The 22,100-nt window shown below is 38.0% G+C and overlaps 1 protein-coding gene across 4 annotated transcripts in view; it reads right to left on the reverse strand.

Annotated features, from left to right (window-relative positions):
• rapgef4a (Rap guanine nucleotide exchange factor 4a) overlaps positions 1-13,561 on the reverse strand; it is a 49,586-nt gene extending 36,025 nt beyond the window's left edge. For all 4 annotated transcript variants that reach the window (XR_010545474.1, XM_065293237.2, XM_065293236.2 and 1 more), the window contains exons 1-4: positions 13,368-13,561; positions 3,966-4,108; positions 3,798-3,886; positions 3,131-3,277 (exon numbers count right to left, since the gene is read on the reverse strand). Coding sequence is in view for 3 of the 4 variants with exons in the window: in XM_065293237.2 (XP_065149309.1) it covers positions 3,131-3,277; positions 3,798-3,886; positions 3,966-4,108; positions 13,368-13,447 (459 nt within the window). In the remaining variant the exon portion in view is untranslated. The remainder of the gene's footprint in view (positions 1-3,130; positions 3,278-3,797; positions 3,887-3,965; positions 4,109-13,367) is intronic.
• Between the last annotated feature and the right edge of the window lie 8,539 nt (positions 13,562-22,100).

Consider the following 22,100-nt stretch of genomic DNA (forward strand, 5'->3'; position numbering starts at 1 on the left):
TCTTCTGCACATATACTGGACTGTAACTTTCTATGTATTATAATCACAATCCCTCATGCCCTACATGACTTATATAACATGCCCTTATAAGACATCCGACAGATGGGTGGATTTGGGTGCTAAATGCCTCTTGCAGAAAAGGAACAAACATCTGATTGGATTTTCAACTATTAAGAAAGATACTTGAGATTTGTTTGTCCTACAGTCAATTTTGTCCAAAGATTTTTCCTAAGTTTTGACAGAATAACACTGCAGAAATTTTTTATAACACATATACAGTGGCAGAAATACGTTATTGTACATTGTGTGTGTGTGTGTGTGTGTGTGTGTGTGTGTGTGTGCGTGCGTGCGTGCGTGCGTGCGTGCGTGCGTGCGTGCGTGCGTGCGTGCGTGCGTGCGTGCGTGCGTGCGTGCGTGCGTGCGTGCGTGTGTGTGTGTGTGTGTGTGTGCGTGCGTGCGTGCGTTGTTATACTTTCTGTGTGTAACCTGACATGGGTGGGATGGGAACATGGTCATGGGAACCTGCCCATTCCCAAAAAAACCTAAACACAGTGTCTCTGTCTTTTCCTGTTAGTCAGCTCTGTGGGCAGCCCACCCAATGACCTGATATTAAAATAACAAATGAATAAACAAACACACCTCTCATTCCCAGCAGACATGTGAAAAATGTCTACAATTATAGAGAAAAAAGTGAAAATCAGTTGACTCTCCAAAACTATTTTAAAAATAAGTATTGAAAATTCAGACAGTGTTTTCTCATTTGAAATCCATGTGGATGTAAATGGTTTTGAGAAACTATGAATTCTGAATCCTTTCTGATTGGTGAATTGTTTAGGAGCTTTAATCCAAAGAAGTATTCATTAACACATAAATAACCCTGGGTTAAATGGGAAAAAGCCAACTGTTGGATTAAAATGAATCTATAGGCTAATTTTATCCCAATGGTTGTTTTTTCCATATATTATTTTGTCTTTTACTATAGCTTGGGACTAAATAATGGTTTGAAGTTACTGATACATTTTGCTGAATGCCTAAATGTAAATATTTTCCATGAATTATAGAAAAAGTTTTTTCATGTATCAAAAACTTGCCTGACAGGGATAAATATTTGAGCTTTTCAGTAACTACACAAAATATCTTTCATTTGAGTACAGACTATGGGAAAAAATGTCTACAGAATCTAAAGAAATTTTCTTAAAATGTGACAAGATTCTGTAATGAATGTTATTATATAGTGACACATAATCTGAATAATCATTCTGTGTAAGTTGTTTGAGTACAGCACATTCATTTAAACCCCACTGCCCCCTACTGGACACATGTGAGAAAGCAGTTCAAATCCATCTCTTAACATTTTCAGAGGGCTGCAGCTAAAACTACGCAAAAGTTACACAGAAATTTCAACTTTGAACTTTTTAAAAGTATAGACAAAGACTCCTACATCATTTGAGACTCCTGGGGCCTCATTTATCAACAGTGCGTAGAAAATGTTCTATATTTGTACCTACGAATGAAATTTAGAATGTGTCTAAGTACAAAAAAATCGGGATTTATCAAACGTGCGCACGGGGTTCGTACGCACATCAGTAAGTAATCCTTGATGATAAATCCCACTTGTTCTTAAGCACCATGCTCGTGCACGTTCATGGTAATTTGCATTCCGAAACGCCTCCAATGAACCATATATGGTGACAACACCTCCCGTTATAAGTCACGTGGTTGCGCTTTTTCCCTCATCGCAATAATGACAAAGAGAGCGTAAAATAGGAACTTTACAGACACAGAAATTGAGTTACTGGTGGATGAGGTTAATAACACATCTGTTTGGTTATTAGTACGGGAGGAATGACTAACAAAAGAAAACAAATCTGCATGGGAACATGTTACCAGTGAGTTTAATACCGTTGGGTATGAGAACACTTCTAGAAACAAAAAAGTGGTTTGACATTAAATTATCAGCAAAAAAAAAAAAAAAACCGCGTCACAGCACACCGACGTGAAATCTGTAGGAGGACAGACAATGACAGAACTTTCCTTGGACAGCCGCATAACCAGCATCATCGGCGCAATCTCTGAAAACGCGCTCCCGGCGGAATGGATGATTTGCCAAGTCTTCCAATAATGCAAGATAAGCCACTGTTTTAAGCATTTGACGGAGCTTTCTTACATAGGGTTAGACACTTATTTCATTAATTAACTTCAATACTGTTTTGCAGTTACTTTATTAACAGTAATCATTTTTAACACCTGGGGGTGGATAATAAATAGGCAAAGTGTTCTTTTAACACTGGGGATGGACGGTCCTGTGTAGTATCGCTATTCTACCACTAGATGCTCTGCGTACGCATACTCCGAGGTGTGCGTATATTTACACACATTTCTACGTATAAGTACAATTTGATAAATTCCACACTTTGCGTAAAACTGTTCCTACGCACACTTTACGCACACTTCTGTTCGTACGCACGCTTGATAAATGAGGCCCCAGGTCTCGACCCTTATGTACAGAACCACAGAGGTCTGCAAGCGGCCACACGGAAGAGCCCTTGCACAGTTATTAGATTGCCTTTCTAAAGTAAAGAAAAAAATAAAAAAGAGTTTGTCTAAAGTAAGTCACCCTTATCTTGTAAGTAATCCTGTAATAGAGATCCATTCTAAAATGTAAATATTCAGCCTAAAGACAAGATCGTTGTAACCTAACACATGTAGAGAACCCAGAAATGTATGAAAACATCTCAGCTGAGCACAGAGACCACAAAAATATGCAAGGGATGAATATTTGTAGTCAAGAAAAATGATGGGCTAAAAATCCCTGACTTTTCCAAGCTTGAAAATATTTCCATAACTGTCTTAAAGGTGTTTTCATCAACACCACTACTTTACCTCATCTGTAGGTTAGCATGGAGGGACTCGTCAGATTTAAGGTATTCAACTAACAAACACATAAAATATGTACACAATATGTAGTTTTCTAATTAACTGTATGTGTACTGATAAACACAAAATGACTGTCAGTTAGATCCATCCAATGTGACAGGCACATGACACAGCATTATACCGTTGTTTATATTCATACTGTAAATGTGAAATGTGTAAAAATTTTGTGAAATTTCTCAGAGAACTGGCGTACCTCCCACAGGGTCCTAAACTCCCTCTGCTCAATCCGCAAAAGTTCACTAAACTCTCGGGTGACGATGGTGGCGTGCCGTGGCGTGTTGTCCAGAATGGACTCCCCAAAAGCTGTGCCGATGCCCAGTGTACAGATGGTGACGGCATCCTTAACAGGAGAAAGAGCTCAAGTTAGAGGCAGAGGAGGGGTGGAGGTCACATTTAGAAACAGACCATCTGAGATGTTCCAGATTGAGAGATTTTATCCCAAATAACAAGCAATTTTATTCATCACACACACAGAGAGAATGAGATAGACGAATGAGATAGACGTTGCTCTGAGAGTTGCTCTAGATTTCTATAATAAGCACATGCACTCAATAGAGACGTGAACAGTTGAACTGTGTCTTTCATATTCAGTTTTACAGGGAATGGGAGTCATAAGGAACTAAATATTATAAAACCGTACAAGACTGCATGAATCTTTCATCCCACAGGATAAAATCATCACACACAGAGATACTATGTACAGTTTCAAATCACTCAATCCAGGTTACATACAGATGTTAAACTGGGATTTTGTTGGTGAAGGTACACAGATGTTGTGTGTGAGGGGTCCCACATGCTGGAAAGAGACGTGCAAAAGTCTATGCCATGATAAAACACTATATTAATATATAATAACGTGCCTGATAGTTTGCCGTTTCTGAGACTTTCACATCCAGAGATCCAGACAGGACAGCATACCAGTTAGTGCCAATATCACCCTGTCTGTATACTAACACACATAAACAGGAAACTGTATTAAAAAACGAAACTTAATCAAATTATTAAGTTAAAAAATGTTTTTTGTTTACATGTGATGCCTTTCTCCAGACATTCATAAAAGCCACACAGACAGATCTGCTGAAGAAGAGCAGGATGAAACTTCTCAAAGGCCTTCACACTTTTTAGACGAGCTAAAATAATGTCCACATCTTCGCCTGAGCGCTCCTCTGGTCTGTACAGCACATGTATAAAACACACACATAAATAAATAAAAACAGTCAATATGAAATGGAAATCACAACTTATTTCTTAAATTCTTCTTCTTCTGTGGCCCATATTGAGTTTCTGCACAAGAGCACCCTCTGGCTTTTGGATGTAGCAGCATTTCATCGTAATTCATTGAGAAGCTTAGCAAGCAACATCGGCCGATTTAGCGGTCCATCCCTAAGTGTGCGTTCACAACAGACACGGAAGAGGCGGCAAGCGCGAGTTAAGTCAATGCAAGATTTGCGGTACGCGCAAATAACCCTGAACACCCGAAGTGAGCATTGGCACAGGGAAACGCGCAAGTTGAAAAATCTAAACTTTGGCGTATATTCGTGCCACGTTAACCAAAAGGGAGCTTGCTCTAGTAGTGACATGATTACAGGAAGCAAGGGGAGGCAGAAAAAGCCCATCCCATGACACACATTTCCGTGTGAATATCTTGACTGACTAGAATTTCACGTGTGGCTTTCAGGCGCAAATGAAGTGAGTAAACTCAAAATGTTCAAGCCTCCAACTACGCGCGAATAGCGCGTTTTTGCCGCCTCTTCTGCGTCTGGTGTGAATGCACAGTTATTCATAGTGCTATCAAACAAGTCTGTGTATGTATATGTTAGCAGTACCACCTGTTAAAAAGAGTTACCTGTAAGCAAGAAGCGCCACACCGCGTCGCACCATGTATCTAAGAATCGAACACATTATTTTCTATGAATGAACGCACACCGGCGGCGTCTGACAGTGGCTGTCCGCTGTGACTCTGGAAGCTGCCAAATCACAGAGCACCACTCACAAAGTTTAACATTAAATAACATCATATTTGTCCCAAATCGTTAACGATTAACATAGGCTTTATTTTGCATCTTAAAGTAGTAGTGTCTGACTAAACTTGTGCTATTTAATGTGCACATCCAGTGTGTGATACCTGTGAGTTGTCCTACACGCGACGCAGCACTAAAGATTGCATTTGGAATGTTATTTTATAGTGCTATATTAACCAATTATACCACAGATCTGTTGAATGCTTTATTCTGATTGGTTGAGAAATGTTCCCTGGGTGTTATTTTTCTGTAAAACGCACACGTAACCTGTCAAATGTCTTAAAATAACCACCAGAGCAATGTTTGTGGATAATTGACTCAGGTCCTTTGAATTATTTGAAAATAATGCACACCAGTGGTGTAACGGCACTCTGTTATATGTTTAGGACATAGTGTATTGCATCTATCCAAACGATTTACTGAAACTTTTTAAGTTCAAATCTTAAAAACACAGTTATTTTGTTTGTGTGAAGGACGTGCTTTATTCAGTCCGCTTCTCCAGTGCTTTAACTTAGTAGGGAGTACCACATCAGAGTTTTAACGTAAACTTTATATATGAATTTGTTCTTCACATGAAGCCATTGAGTGTATTAAAGCAACACCAAAGAGTTTTGGCTCTTTGCTCCCCCTACAGGTTAGAAGCGTAATTGTCCATTACCTACTGTCATAAATACTGAGGCATAGCTGGCTCTGATTGGATTGTAGGTCTGCCGTAAAGCAAGTTTTTGTAGTATTCACTCGGACTACAGGACCACTACCCGACGTTTGGAAACTTCTTTAGTGCGGTTTTGGCCAATAGAGGGCTGCAAAGCAAATGTGAAAGTGCTGTTCACCCTGTTTAGAGTGGATGAACGACTGAAACTGTTTTGGAAGCGTTATTTTAAGGTAAAAAAAACTCTTTGGTGTTGCTTTAAGAAGACTTGGAATATGGTGCATAAAAAACATTTATGGTGTTTTTATAATATAGTGGTCTGCCAATGCACATAACCTCTGGGAAGATGGTTTGTTAATGCACAAGTGAAACAATCATGGGGAGTTAGGGTGGCAAGTGCAGCAGATAGTCTTGCCTTGTGGTTATAGACAACAAGTCCTAAAACTTGCTCATGAAAATGCTATGGCTGGGCTTGTTGGTGTAAGAACAACCTATTACTGTATTTCCCAGTACTTTTATTGGCTTGGGCTTAAGTCAGATGTGTCTAAATTCTGTCTTAAGTCAAGTCACACATGCCAGCTGGCAGGTGTCATGATTTCGGTCCCATTGGCCGCTTTGTCTTTGTTTCACCATGTGTTGTGTTGTGTTGTGTTTATGTTTTGACAGCTCCACACATGCGCGCCTTCCACCTGGTGACCTCATTATCTCCGACTCTTTTCACCGGCATCCCACACCTGATCCTCATTATTTGCCCATCCGGTTTGATTTAAATTCCCCTCGTTTCCTCTGTTCCTTGCAAGTTCGTCTTAGTATGTTCATGCCCGCTAGCCTGGCTAGTTCTAGTCTTGTTCGTGTCTGTGTGTAGTATTGTCTGGATTATTTACCGTGCTCTCTGCTGCCTTTACCCCGTTAGACTCTGAGCCCTGCTGTCAGTCTCTCCCGAGTGGTGTGTCACCGTCAAGCCTCAGTGTTCTCTCTGTCTGTGGATTCTCCGAGCGCCAGTCTACCTCTTGCGCTGTCCAGCAGCAGTGCGCTTTCGGGCGCGTAATTCTGCGTAAGGCTCGGACTGCCGCTGTGCGCTGTCCAGCACAGACTCTGCTGAAGACTCTGACTGCCTCTCTCTCTCTCTGTGTACCCCGCCAGGATTTCTTCTCTGAGGATTTCGGATGTGCGAGTGGAGGTTCTACGGCCGTGTGTGTTTCCCACTCTGAGCCTTTCCCGAAGGGATTTCATTGAGCCTGTCCCGCCTGTGTTGTCTCCTCCTCACATACATCTCCACAAACAGAGTGTCTTCTCATATACATTTTGACTTTCACTGAGTATCTCCTGTTATACATATTGACTTTCACATTGTGTCATCTCTTATACATCTGAAATAAATACCTCTGCGCTGGGATCCTTGTATTTGTCGTTCCTCACAGCAGGTTAACCAAACCAAAGATCCCTCCTGCACCTCTTTGCCCTATTCCAGTTGTAAGTGATCCATTTGAGCTCTTGATTATTGATTGTGTTTGTTCACTGCCTGCTAAATCAGGGCACCAATACATTCTAACCATAATGTGAGCTACAACTTGTTTACCAGAGACTATACCCTTATGCACATTGAAAGACAAAGTTGCTGTAAAGGAGCTACTTAAGTTCTGTACTACTTTTGGATTGCCAAAAGTGATTCAGAGTGCCAAGGATCAATTTTCACCCCCCGAATTTTCAAGCAAGCTTTAGAATCTCTTGGTATTACCCACCGAATGTCCAGCGCATATCACCTTCAGTCTCAAGGTGCACTTGAACTGTTCCCCCAAACCCTTAAAACCATGTTACATTGGTACTGTTAAGAAACTGGAAAAACTGTGTTGAAAGCTTCTGTTTCTGATGTTTGCTGTTAGGGAGTCTGTGCAAGAATTCCTTGTGTTTGACCCTGCTGAGCTGGTATTTGGCTACACAATGCATTATGAGATAAAACTGTTAAGTGAACAGTTGTTAAGAGAAAATCCAAACTTGTCCCTGTTGTTGAGAGTCACTTCTATTCGTGATAAATTGTGGCAAGCTCAGTCTCTTGCTAGACTTCATCTGCCTCATACACAGAGAGTAAAATGAAGTGTCATTTAGACAAAAACTGTTAAAGAGAGTTTTGTCCAGGTGACACTGTCCTAGTGCTTCTCCAAATTCCTGGTACTATTTTACATGCAAAGTTTTTTCTGGCCTATATCTGAGACCAATTATTTTATTGCTACTTCTACCAGGTGTGTCATGTAAACAAGCTTAAGGCCTAAGTGGGCAGAGGTAACACTGAGGACAACAAGACTAATGACAAGAGTGATGTCCCATTAATTATCTCTTCGTTCACTGCAAATGTAGCATCTAACTCCTCCTTAGAGGATAATGGTTTGCTGGGCAAAGATGCTCCAATGTCTTCTACTTGTTTAAAGAATTCAACCACAAAATCTTCTAAAGATTCTGAAGATTCTAAAGATGTGGTCAATTTGTTGAGTGATTTTCCTATTTTATTTAGATGTACTGTACCAAGTAGAACTACTGTGTGTTTATGACATTGATGTTGATGATGCTGTCCCTATAAAACAACATCCTTAATGGGTGGATTTATCCAAGTGTATGATATGCAAACAGAGGTGGAGTATTTGCTACGACATGGACTTGCTGTACCCAGTCAGAGTTCTTGGAGTTCCACCTGTTTACTTGTTCCTGATTCTACCTTCCGGTTTTGAACAGAATATCCAAAAGTTGACAAAACCTTTCCACCTTACAGTGGTAAGGTTTTAACACTGTGTGCTGCATGTTTTACAAAAAAACTACTTTCTAAACACGGGGGAGTTACAAAGGCTGGATTTCTATGCGTTTCTGCGATCGCAAATGCAGACATGGTTTTGTTTAAGTATCCTTACCTTACCAATCTGTTACGTTCTGCTCACATCACGTTGGTAAAGTTGATCGATCAGCTTAGTCATCTGTGTTTCTGGGTCAGATTCAGGCTCGTGTTGATAAAGTAGTAAATACAATAGTATCTCCTGGCTCTCAGTAATGGTTTGGGAGCATCTTTCAAAACATGGTAAGGAACGTCATTTCCGTTTACGTAATTCGGCCAATCACAATGCACTGGATAGCTTGCCAATCGGTTCACACCCGTTTACACCGCGCTTTCTCAGAACAATGAGCTTTGTACAAAACGACCTGTTTCAGATGGGCTACAATGGGAGGTGCTACAAAAATGTACATTATGTGGAAAATAATGCGTTTTTTGAACCATGAACCACACAAACACACTGTATTATACCAAATACACAAAGTAATGTGCTTTTTAGCAACGAAATATTGGCTCTTTAATAAAACGAAAAGATAAAAAAAAAACTTTTCATCTTGTGTTCATCAATGTTAGTATAATTAAAGGCACATTGTGTAACTTTTAGTAGAATCTCTTGACAGAAATGCAATATAATATGTATATTATCAGTGTTGTATAAGACCTTACATAATGACCTGTTTTTATTACCTTAGAATAATCAGTTTTTATCAACATCCTTTTTACAGCTACACAATGCACCTTTAACTGACACTAAAACACATGTATTACAGTTGTGATTGTTGCTGATTCTAAGATATTTTAAAAAGCATTCTTCTTGATTCCAGGTGTCACATGTCCAATGTCAGCAAGTGTGTTTAACAGGGACTAAAAATCCATTTACTCTACAAACAGTTCAACACCTAACAATAAATCACACTGTCAATGTGACCAACACATTTTACACTGATCTCAGAACAGATCCCTGCAGTGCAGCTAAAACACTGACTTTACCTACACTGACCTCCAATCAGCCCAATATTCAGATAAGAGTTGTCTTTATTGGTTTCAAACTAATATAGGGATTTGTTCATGTTATTTTTGTATGTCTGTCATTGACGTCATCCCAAAGACAAAAGAGTAACAGCCTATAGACATATTAAACTTACATAAATATATTTATGTCATATTCTTCATCCTCTTTTTTTAAGCTTTTATATATACAACACTACTGAACTAACCACTTAACTACTTTCAGTTTCAATAGTGACAGTTCATTTATTCAAACAGTAACTCAAACAGTGATCAATGCTTGTTTGCTTGTTCGAATTGAGCGGTGGAAATTAAATACAGCTCAATTTACTGTAGGACAGACATCTGGACATTTGCCGTTGTGCGTCAACATCCCTTTATCAAAACAACGTCAGGTGAAAGAGGGAGATAAAGACGCAGGGAACAGAGAGAAATCAGTGCTGGGACATTTACTCTTTAAAACAGACCTATGGCCATCTGCTTTAGATGTGTAAATATTGATCTACATTGAGATGGATCCATTCATCGCAGAGAAGAGCGGGACAGAGCCCATTAGAGTGTACCATAAATCCATTAAGACACAATTCTCTGCCAAGTTAGATAAAGAGACTATAATGTCAGGAAACCGCTTGATAATGTTACAGATATTCTAGTTTTAGCGGTGTCCATAAAGCAACATAACAGCTCCAAGGATCAATCCTTGGTTTGCAAGTTTAATTCGTAGTGTAAAAAGATGATAGTTTACACAAAAATCGATCTCTGAAATACATTATCTCTGGAGAAAATATTTACTGGATTTAGTCTTGCCGTTTCAAATCTGTAAGATTATCTGTCTTTATGAAACATAAAAAAGGAGGGGGGCACCATTGTGAGCGTCTCTTTTATCATAAACCCATTGGAAGCATCTGCAGCAGACACTTATTTTGACATGAAGTGTGATGCACATAAGTTTACATGACGGGATAAAGGGAAACTTCACCGATTTGCATTAAGCTGTGTATCGTTAGAACCCCATTCATGTTTTTTAATGGTCGTGCATTATTCCCTCAGTTTATCCTGATACAGGAGAAATACAAATTCAGTGTTGCATTTCCTTCTTTCAATGATGTAAAAATTGTAATTGAAAGAAGGAAGTGCTGTATCTTTGTTGAGTGTGAAAGACTACAGACACTCATTCCTCATTTTTCCAAGGTGGGGGCTATGGGTGGGACCCACTCACGCTACAGACCTATTACAGATCAGTGGGTGGGACTTATACGAACACAGACGGAAAAAAACGATCAGCGGCCATCTTTATGCTAAGCTAAGCTAATAGAAGTTGTGGAGCGAGCTAGACTTCCTGTCACAATAACAGCGGAAGGTAATCAATATGATATAGAAGAGGGTGATTTCACAAGCGTGATGCTCTAATCCGCTGTTCATTGCACCTTTATGAGCCACAATACAGCAAAGAGCTGAGGCAGATGGAGGAACAGAAGCCTGAGGAGTAGGCCGGAGCCTGAGCTTCGGCTGAGTAGAGGAGCCCGGGGAAGACGCCGCAACCCTCGGCCTCTGCTGAGGCAGCGCGCGTCTGTGGAGTATATGAGCTTGGACGGACTAGTAGTGCCGGTACTCTCGCTGTGTGCTTCTGCATCAGATAAGGATATGGACGTTTGTTTTGTGAATGTTTCCGGGCACTTGCGTGTTTATTTCAAAGACGTTTTTCGGCTTACGAGCACAAGAGCTGAGGCAGCGCGTCTGTGGAGATATTGTGTGGTGGGCGCGTTTGTGTGGAGGATGCAGGGATAAACGGATGTCTGACTAAAGTGAGTGTTTCTATTTTCTTTGTTATACTAACGTGGCATTTATGTACACAATAGCATATCTGAGCGGTGTTTTATATGTCTATATTGTGAGAGCAGTGAGGCCGATGTAACACAGATGTAATTACAGTAAACAAGAGACAAAAAGAAAATTGGTAAAACTAAATAAGCATTTAATATGCATCCCCTTTTTTAAGTACTTTAAAGACATTTGTACTGCGGATCTGAAACCGCACGTTACTGTTTGAATAAGACTTTGCTACACACCAGGACAGAGCGTTATTGTTTGTAACACAACGTAACATCACGTTTAAAAAGTAAGTCATGATTGGTGTCTGTCAGACACAGTGGTGGCTATTTTCTTTGTTTTACTAACATGGCATTTATGTACACAATAGCATATCTGTGCCGTGTTCCGATTAATGGGAGTGGCTTGCAGAGCTGTACATTGTGGTGCATAGTGGGAGTTGTAGTTTTTCATACAAATGTGCTCTAAAGTCACGTTCTGTCTTTTCTCTGTCAAATAGGCACAAAATTATAAATTTATGTTGCATTTCAACTACAAATATGACCCACTTTCAATAAAGATGAATGTTTCTATCGATGAAATGGCCCTTTAAATACATGTTGTGAAAAGCTTCGCATCATATACCCTCGAAAAAGAAGTCACTGTATAGAGATATGTCATAAAATGTATGGTGAGAAAAATGTTGGCATTAATTAAATTATTGGTGTTTCCAGTCTGTATACATTACTATTTCATAGTTTATGCCATATGTGGGTATAATATTTGATCCTAGATGAGTTGCTAAGGACTTCACTTGGACAACCCTATTTGACTTAGCTATTAGATATACATGTGTTAGTTTTGTCATACACACACCTATCCATTCACATCAGAAGACATTAACTCACTGCACTTATTTGGATACTTTTATGATGGATATATTTGCTTTGACATTTTGGGACCTACAGTATATATGCACATAAAGTGATAAACAGTTTTATTAAAAAAGTGTGAAGAAAGGAAATCATTTACATTAGGGATGGCATGGTGTCACTGTGGTTTCACAAAGCAAGATGTGAGCCTAGATCAAAAAATTTTGTTGGTAATCAAAGAAAACCCAACTTTTTCTTTTAAAAGACCCTAACCCAATCTTGAACCTAAATCTAACATACACCATAATCATAATCCTGCAATCTGATTGGTTAATGAAAATGTTGACCCATGACCAACAATATTGATTCAAGATCACATTCTAGTTGGGAACATCATGTTCACCGATGGAATGAGGGTAAGTAAATTAGGACAAAATGTTAATATTTTGGGGAATTATTCTTTATATTAAGACCTGCACTCATCCCATTGGACCAATGTTAAAACAACACAGCAACATTGACTCGACCAATGATTGTTGTTTTAACTGTGTGATAAAGATATACTTGGACTTGATGAGACTATTTCCAGTGCACTTATGTATTGCTGTCTTATGTTGCCATAATTGCTTCTATTGTTTACCTCACTTGTAAGTCGCTTTGGACAAAAGCGTCTGCTAAATGACTAAATGTAAATGTAAATGTAAAGACTGAGCTGAAAGACTCTATGGAATATTAAAACAAAACAAAGATGAAGAAATCATTAAACAAGTATGATTTTAATTACGTGATCTGTTCCTCTCTCTCTCTCTCTCTCTCTCTCTCTCTCTCTCTCTCTCTCTCTCTCTCTCTCTCTCTCTCTCTCTCTCTTCCTGAGTCTGCAGTAACAGAAGCACTGCAGCACTGGTGACCTCCTCCAGGTGACAAACATCCCCTACAGTCACAACCCCAACACCTGCATTTATAATAAACTCTCTTGATCTTAATGCATGAATTAATAGATTGAATGTATGTATAACCTTCCAGCACTGAGAATAAAATCCGCACCTGATTCTGCATCAAATCACTCACGTACTGACAAACGCATTTCACAGTTTATGAGATTAAAGTAATACTCAGATCAGTTTTTAAGAATGTAATGTGCTTGGGAATACGTATATAACCAGATGCTTTAAAGTGTGAATGATTGCTGAAGGCGGAGCAGAACAAGCCGAAAGAAAAATGAAGTTTGTTTAGGGTGAAAATGCTCGTACCTCTTATCCAGACACGCGATCCATTCGGCAGAAGCAGAAGAGCTGGAGCTGTGTGCTGCGACCATCTTCTGAGAGATCATGAGTTAAAATCACAATCAGCATTGTCCGAGACTGAGCAGAAACAAATCGGACTTTACTGAAACCGAGTCTGAATGATTTCTGGCGCTGATGCTGCGCACGCCCATAGAGCCTACAGTAAGTACTACTACTGAGAGAGAGAGAGAGAGAGAGAGAGAGAGAGAGATGTCACACTTTTTATAAATGTTCATTTAGTCTTGACTAGAAAGGGTTTTCACAGTGTTGTTTTTATTGTCTAAAATATGAAATAGGATACTACAAAAAAGGCATTTTAAATAGTAAAAATTGAACACAACACAAAACATTTAATTAAAGGTGCCGTGTGAATGTATGTATTTAAAGGTCACATTCTTCTGATCCCATTTTTAAACCGTAGTTAATGTGTAATGTTGCTATAATAGCATATAAATAATTCCTGTAAAATTATGAAGCTCAAAGTTCACTGCCAGGCGATATATTTTCTTTAACAGAATCAAAACCTACAGCAAACGGCCGGTTTTGGCTAAAGCCCTCTACTTCCTGCTTTAATGATGTCACTAGAACAGGTTTTTTGACTAAACTCCGCCCACAGGAATACGCTAAGCTAAGGACAAGCTACTGTAAGCTGCTATCAAATCACAACAAACAAGCTACACAATCAGAACTCGATATGTATTTCTGAAGACTTCAAAGAACAAGGAAGACATCAGCCCATTTTGAGGACAGTGAAAACAGCGCTATACAGATACCGTAAGTAAATTGTGTGAAAAATACAGCTGGAAAACAGGCTCAACATAACACCAACTGTGATGTTACAGTGGTAAAATACGCCCCAACAATAAATTAAGTACAATATTGTTACAATGCTAAAAACTAATTTGTGACTGCTGGGTTAGCAGCACTATATGCTAGTTTATGCTATATGCTAGCGTTTAGGCTGAAGTTCTACTGTTGACGTTACAGTTACGTTTTGCAGGTCCATACTGAAAAAAAAAAAACTTACCACTCAGAAAGTCCATTCACAATCTCCCAACAATAGATTATTCCTCAAAAACTGTATCTTTATCTGATACAGACTCAAACATGATGGGCATCCGAGTGCATTGTCTAAAGTGCATGGCACACGGTCTAAATGGGCATGTCCGATTCCATTTTTGCTAATTTAACGACGGGAAAAATGGTTTGTGCACCACGCGCATGGTGGGTTGTTCCTATTCTTGTAATGAGTAATGGGTGTGTTTGGGGCGTAACGTGCAAATAAACCAATGAGAGTCTCAGCTCTCATCCCCTTTAAAAGCCAGTTGCGCTGGTGCCATGCCGAATCCCTATTTAGATGGCGGAATTTGTAAACTGAAAAACTAAGTGGAGGATGAAGGCCACCAGTTAAGAATTGATTTTAAAAAATGCATTGTTTTAATTTTATTGATATTGTGATTTCTTGGTATTAAAACCTTTAAAAGCTGTTTTTTTCAGTCATGGAAATAAAATTAGTAGGCTTTTAATTGCTGTAAATGTATGGATAGCCTACATGATGTGTAATCTGAAATAATAATTTACAAAAGGTTTGAACTCTAAAAATACTTTATTTGAAACAAAGATAAAGATTTACAAACGTGTGGAGAGCCAGGGTTTTGAAAAGCATAAAGGTTTCTAACGTCTCCGGTCCTCATTTATGTCCAAGATACTCAATAATAATCTTTTACATTTTAATTCTTAAATTTTTCATATTTAAAAAAACAGACTGCTCCGCATGTGTGTGATAAGCAAACTCTCATTGTCCTCCCGTTTATAGGTGTATATTGCGCTTCTTAAATAATAAAAACAATATTGCGCCATTGACCTTAGACTAGGCTTTAGTTGGTCTATGGCGTAGTCTATTTTGGTTGCCTCAAAATAATAACGCACCAACAATTTGCCTGGACACACCAGAACGACCATAACGCCTATGTGCGCAAAAGTGGGCGCAAATGCATTTGCTATTTAAACAACTTGGCGCTAAACGTGAAAATGATCATTGCACCAGGTTGAAACTAGAAAAAGACACTTGCTACACAGAAACAGGGGTAGATCATTTTGGGGTAGACGTGTTCACACACTATCAACACTCATTTATGTCCAAACATGGATTTTGCATAATAGATGCCTTTAAGGCACTGATCTGTCAAACGATTAAACAATGTATTATTGTTTGGTAGTGACTTACACTCCAAAAAATGATTGGCTGTTTCAACCCATGGTTGAGTAAAATATGGCCAAACCCAACTACTGAATTTAAAACAACCTGTGCTGGGTTGATTTGTAGCTCTTTTTAGTGAATGGCATCCTGACATTAAGAAGTGTTGGGCCAGTAGCCTACAGCTGAGAAAATGTGTGTTTCTCTGTTTTCTGCAGTCAGGAATTCCAGACACTGGCACATTAACGTGCTGTAAACCAGTCTCATTATAAAGATGTACAGTCAGCAACCCGAGGGACAAACAGCCCTGCAAAAAAAGAAAGAGAGAGAGAGAGAGAAAGAGAGAGATTGTGCTTAGAGATTTGCTTCTGTTTATATTTAATATGTGATTTACAGTGAGACCGACTCTTATAAATATGTAAGTATTTCTACATTTCCCCATGGACTCAGCATTACTACATCAGCTGTGTGCACTGGGCATCAATGCTTTAAGCTGCACATGGCCTCCACATTCCTTTGCTTGTATCCTTGGTAACAGATGAACAAAAGAAGATATTGACTGTGTAGTAATAAAACATTATCACTGTTTCTGACGGTTTGTGAGTGCACAGTTGGCATGTACTGAAATATTAGCATTGTCCATAACTAAATTTATTAAAGGTGCACTCAGTACCTTTTGTCTTTTTAGATTTTATCCTGACACCTAGCGGCATGAAAAGGTATAGAAATGTAAATGTACAGTAAGTTATTTAAACTGTTTTAAAGTTCTATTCCTTTACATTAGATTACATTACATTATATTTAAGATTAGCTGAGTGCACCTTTAAATAGCTATGTTATTTGTTATTGATGTTACAATTATAAATATAACACTGTCTATGGAATTGTTTAAGTATACCTCAATATCACTTGCATTAAAGTCCCCATTATGCTATTAGTCCAGCAGGTGGCAACACTTACATTCAGTATAGAAATCATGCAATATTTTTGAATAAAGACTGTCTAGAGCAGGGGTTCTTAACCTTTTATCACTTCAAGTCCCCCTTATTGTCCACATGATTGATATAACTAGGCAGATGTGTATTCTTTACAAAAATAATGAAAGAAATCTGACTTTTTAGACGTTTTAGCTTATTATAATGATATTTTGTCCTATTTTGAATGATTTTAAGCCATCCTGAGGCCCCCTTGGAAGTCTGTTGATGCCCACCTGTTGACCCCGACCCCCTGGGTTGAGAAAAGCTTTTACATCAAAAGTTAAAATACAATTATGTATTACTTTTTTTCTGCAGCTGTGTTTTCAATTTCAATTTTAATTGTGTGTTAAAACGTCAAATAAAATATCAAGTGCTATTAAACAACTGTCTAACAGTTTTGCAGAATGTACTAACTCTGTATTTTTACTTGGAACCATCTTTTCTGAAGGCTTTTGGGAAAATGCCATATATCGAATAATGAGAATGATATATCTCTGTGATCGGACTGACTGACAGCTAGATATCATTGGTTACTCTACACTAAGGTGACCAGATGTCCCCGTTTTCCGGGAAGAGTCATGCTGTTTTTGTTTCCACAAAAATAAAACGTTGAACACTTTAAAAGATTTTGTTTACATTTTTAATTCATAAATAATAACATGATACGATTTCAATCATATTTTGACTATTGAACTAGGAAATGTCCCTGCTTTTCATTTTTTTATTTGTTCATCTTACTCTACACACTACGGGGCAGTTTCACGAACAGCGAATAGATTAGTCCTAGACTAAAATAAATGTAAGAGCTGTCCAAACTAAAAACAACTTGCACTGACATATCTTAAAATGCATCCGTGCCCTTTGTTTTGCCTCAAAATGCACACAACACAAGTAATGTTTTTAGTAAGGCATGTTTGTTAAAACTATATTTGCTAATTAAATTAAGGCCTAGTCCTGGCTTAAGCTAACCTGTTCGGGAAAAGACCACTAAAACATGTTTAGTCTAAGACTATTTGCATTGGATCAAGACATAATAAAAAATGTAACCGAATGAGATTTCAGAGCGAGGACAGAAATTACTGACTTATATAAATAATCCATTCCTCATAAAAGGTAAGAAACTGCATGTCCTTTTATAAAGAATATAGAGTTTTTCCAACCACAGAGCCAAGAGGGTTTAAACCAATTGAGTTTAAACCTGAAATATATGAACAGAAGAGTTCATAGTACCTCAAACATACATATTTATACATATCTGTACCTTAAAGGAACGTTTTGAAGGGCACTGCCCCTAGCTTGGGACCAGTTTTTCTGACAGTGTACTGAGAACTCCCTGTATGCATAAAATCATCATCATACATTAAATGCAGTATTAATGTAAGTAACAATGATACAGTGTACAGCAACTTTTACTTTTGAGATGATCATGTGACAGTTTTCATGAGAATCACTCTGGACAGGACTTCATGCCAACAATTCATGCCATTCAAAGGAAAATGATTTGGCAGCTGTACTTTGACACCTTGAAAGCAAAATAATCCTGTTCATATCAATGAAGATATCAGCAGGGCCTGTTAAAGGGACAGACAGAGAACCCAAGAGATGAACGGTGTGGCTAAAAGGTTGCAATGAAAATGCACATTTGAAAAGAAAAAAGTCTTCAATAATTGTCGGTCTGCAGTTTAAAGCCCTGTATAGTGATGATGCAGCAGACATTTAATCACTGTTTAGCTGAGACACTCTCCTGTCAGACTGCAGAAATGAAGCGATGTGATCACCGGTGGGTAAAGGATGTGTTTATTACTCTACCAGTCAAAGATAAACACATGCATTCAACTGATTTTCTGTTTCTCAAAGCTTAAAGCTTACAATGAAATTTTACATTTAAATTATACCTGCATGCATAATTCATAAATCACAATTACATTTTCATGTTAGTGCTTAGATTGAATGTTACTATTATTTTAAAATGTGGATAATATTCATAATAAAGAAGGAGGAAGTTATGTCAGATCATGATAAAAGCACTGCAGTAAGCTACTGTAAATGATGTCATCCCAAGAATGTGGTTTAGGTGAAATATTAATTTGGTGTCAGCTGTCATCAAGTTTGGTACAACGTGAGGGTGAATAAGTTATAACAGATGTTTAATTTCAGGGGTTGTATTATGTTTCATCTGGTTGCCTGATTCTGTCAATCTGGACTAATGTATAGTGCCTTAATTATAAAATCAGTCTGAATGATGTTGATCTGAGTTCATTCATGTGTAGCCTACAGTAAATACTTATTCTGGTCATCTTGTGTTAAATGCACAGGAGGGCGGAGGACCTGATTTACTCTCAACAGATAACAGATAACTCATTCCAGGATGAGCAGAAATGAGAGAGCAGGAAATAGCATTCTTCTGCAAGTCACTAACATATCTAAACAAACTTAAATGCAGAAGCAAAGCTCCAAACATCTCCAGCAGCTTACAGACCAGCAGGAGAAAATCAATGTGTTAAGTTTATAAGATAAATCATAAATAAATCAAAAGGCTCATCTTTCTGAAGTTGTAACTCCCCAAAATATTTTTTTTTTACCAAGACGTGAAAGAAGGCATTTGTGGTCTTAATAGTTTTAGGAATGTACTACAGAAATGTTTTGAATAATGTTTGCTCAGTGTATCTCACAAAGCGACATGATTTTACCTGAAGATCTGGCTATAGCCGCCGGGAGGAAGGTTAAAAAGTTGGAAAGTTGATTGTGGGAAGGCACCAAATTTGACTTTGAGTTGTCAATTGAACCCATAAATGAAAGGTACATCAATTTATTAACCTCCGGTCATGGTTTCAAAAAATATTCACGTCTGACAGTGCACAGCCAAACAAGATCTGGAGGAAATATCTGACAGACATCTGTGAACAGAACTAAGACAAGAGGTTTCCAAACTGCCACATCACCCTAACACCATAAAGCCACATGCTTGTGTTCAGCAATCTATGTGTTTGAAGAAAAATTTGTATTTCAACACAAACTGAGCTGAACCAAACACACTGTGATATAAAACACCCACCTCTACTACAGCATGAAAACATTATGAACTTGATGATTTAATAATCAAACATCTTTCATAAGCATGAAAATCATTGTGTTTGGAGAAATTACATTTGAAAGACTCATCTACACTCAGTTACTTTGTATTTATTTAAAATCATTTATTATGCAATATTTGTTTGCTGTACATATGGGTCTATTTTTACAATAATGGATCATCAAACAAATGACACGTTTTGTAAAAACTGTAAAATATAATAAATATAATGAGACTAGCTTATAAAGCGATAAACGCAATTAAAAATATGCCTATTCAGATAGCCTATTTTACAAGTGCATTGCATATAACTAAATATAAACATTTGTTCATTTAGGAGCCTTAAACTGATAAAACTTTATGAACTTCACCACAAGTTCAGTCTCAACAAGTTCAGATCGCCGTTTATTCCCATGCCATTGCCGAACCGTGCAATGATTAATGGAATCGTACTATGGCAAAGGCATGCCTCATGAATACTAATTAGAAAACATGACTGGACAATCAAGACGGGTTGTGGAACAACGTCAACATTACATATATGTATAAAATAAACCTTCGCCTTAGTAAGATTTTTCATTCTCAGTCGGGAAGGGGGTTGGGATTAATAACAGCGCTGGAATGTGCTCATGTGCGCACTCTCGGTTGCCGCGCACCAGATAGAGCAGACTCGGGCACGCGCGCCTTTGCAACAGGTTTGTGAACTTAAAAGTGTGTGGTTGTGGTGTGTGTGTTTGCGCGCGCTCGCGCGTGTGTACTTTTCAACAGGGAGGGAGGGAAGCAGAGAAACGCTGAAGTGGCGAAAAGTTCAATTCAGTTCAACGAATCGATTCGTTCTGATAGTTCATTTTACTAAACCGGTTCCAATAAAATAATTCACCAGTCACAGCTCATAGTAGTGATTTTTAACAAAAAAAAAAAACTTAATAAATAAATTATATATATATATATATATATATATATATATATATATATATATATATATATATATATATATATATATATATATATATTATAAAATACGTATAATAATAATAATATATACATATATAAGGCTACTTTTTTATATTTCTAACTATATTTATGACGCACATATACATTTAGCTTCTTATAACAGAAATTATTTCATTTACTTAAAGGGGGGGTTTAATGGTATTTCAAGCATTCTGACTTATTAACACAGTTATAGAGTTGTTTCCTCATGCTAAATGTAGGCAAAGTGTCAAAAATGCAGTTGGGCGTGTTTCAGAGTATTTCTGTGCCGAATGCACTTCGCCAGGGTTCGTACAAGTTTCGGCTAATTTTTTTCGATTACGGTTCTAACTGACGTTTCAGGGGTTTTCGATACGTATCACTTCTTTATATGGGCTTCCGCCGGAAAACTTCCCCTGGAAAACCCCGCCCAGCCGTCAGTCAGCGGGAGACGCTAGAGCTTGCTAACAGCTTATCACGCCACTCAGCTTTGTTTAATTTCAAAAGTCAACAATGGCACAACAAGAAGTGTGTTTTTGGATGTAAGGAGAAGACATCCAGCCTTATGGAAACAATGGATATAGTTTATTATCCGGATTAGCAGCGGAGTTTTGCGTGTGTGTGTTTGATGCGGTGGATTTTCATGACGAGTTACACGCGGTAAGTAAGACTTCTGTATTATGTTGGAAATAGGCGCGTGTATATTATATAAATGACACGAACATGTAGTGAATCATAAGTTAAAACAGTGTTGTATAGTGTTGCATGACTCGTACTCGCTCCTCCCGTGTTATAACTCCTCCTTCTTCATTTTTTCGTACGTTATCGGAAAGATTCGGTAAAGCTAATCTTTCTTTTATAAATCTGATTAAACTAAAGACTCTTCAGAGATATAAAGGATGTCATACTACTCCATAGGTACTCCAGATTAATATCAGAAATGCAGAAACAGCGTGTGTTACGTGAGCTTTAAGAGACACATTTATGTTACAGTTATTTTGTAACATAACTTAGTTATGTTTTGCCAGATATTTTTTCTTGTTGTTTCAACGTCACTCACTAAAGTTAAAAACTTTCAATATATCTCTTAAACGGATAGTTCACCCAAAAATGAAAATTCTCTGATCATTTACTCACCCTCATGTTACAAACCTGTATAAATTTATTTTTGATGAACACAAAGTAAGATATTTTGAGAAATGTTTGTAACCAAACCGTTCACGAGCACCATTCACTTCCATAGTATTATTTTTTTCCTAATATGGAAGTGAATGGGGCTCATATTGGTTTGGTTACAAACATTCCTCAAAATATCTTAATTCGTGTTCATCAAAACAAAGAAATTTATACAGGTTTGTAACATGAGAGTGAGAAAAGATTCAATTTTTGGGTGAACTATCCCTTTAATTCACAGTCGACTGACTTACGAACTCGAATCATTTCGACAGAATCATTTGAAAAAGAATCGAATCAAAAGGACG

The sequence above is a fragment of the Paramisgurnus dabryanus genome, chromosome 15 (assembly GCF_030506205.2).
Source record: "Paramisgurnus dabryanus chromosome 15, PD_genome_1.1, whole genome shotgun sequence".
NCBI lineage: Eukaryota > Metazoa > Chordata > Actinopteri > Cypriniformes > Cobitidae > Paramisgurnus > Paramisgurnus dabryanus.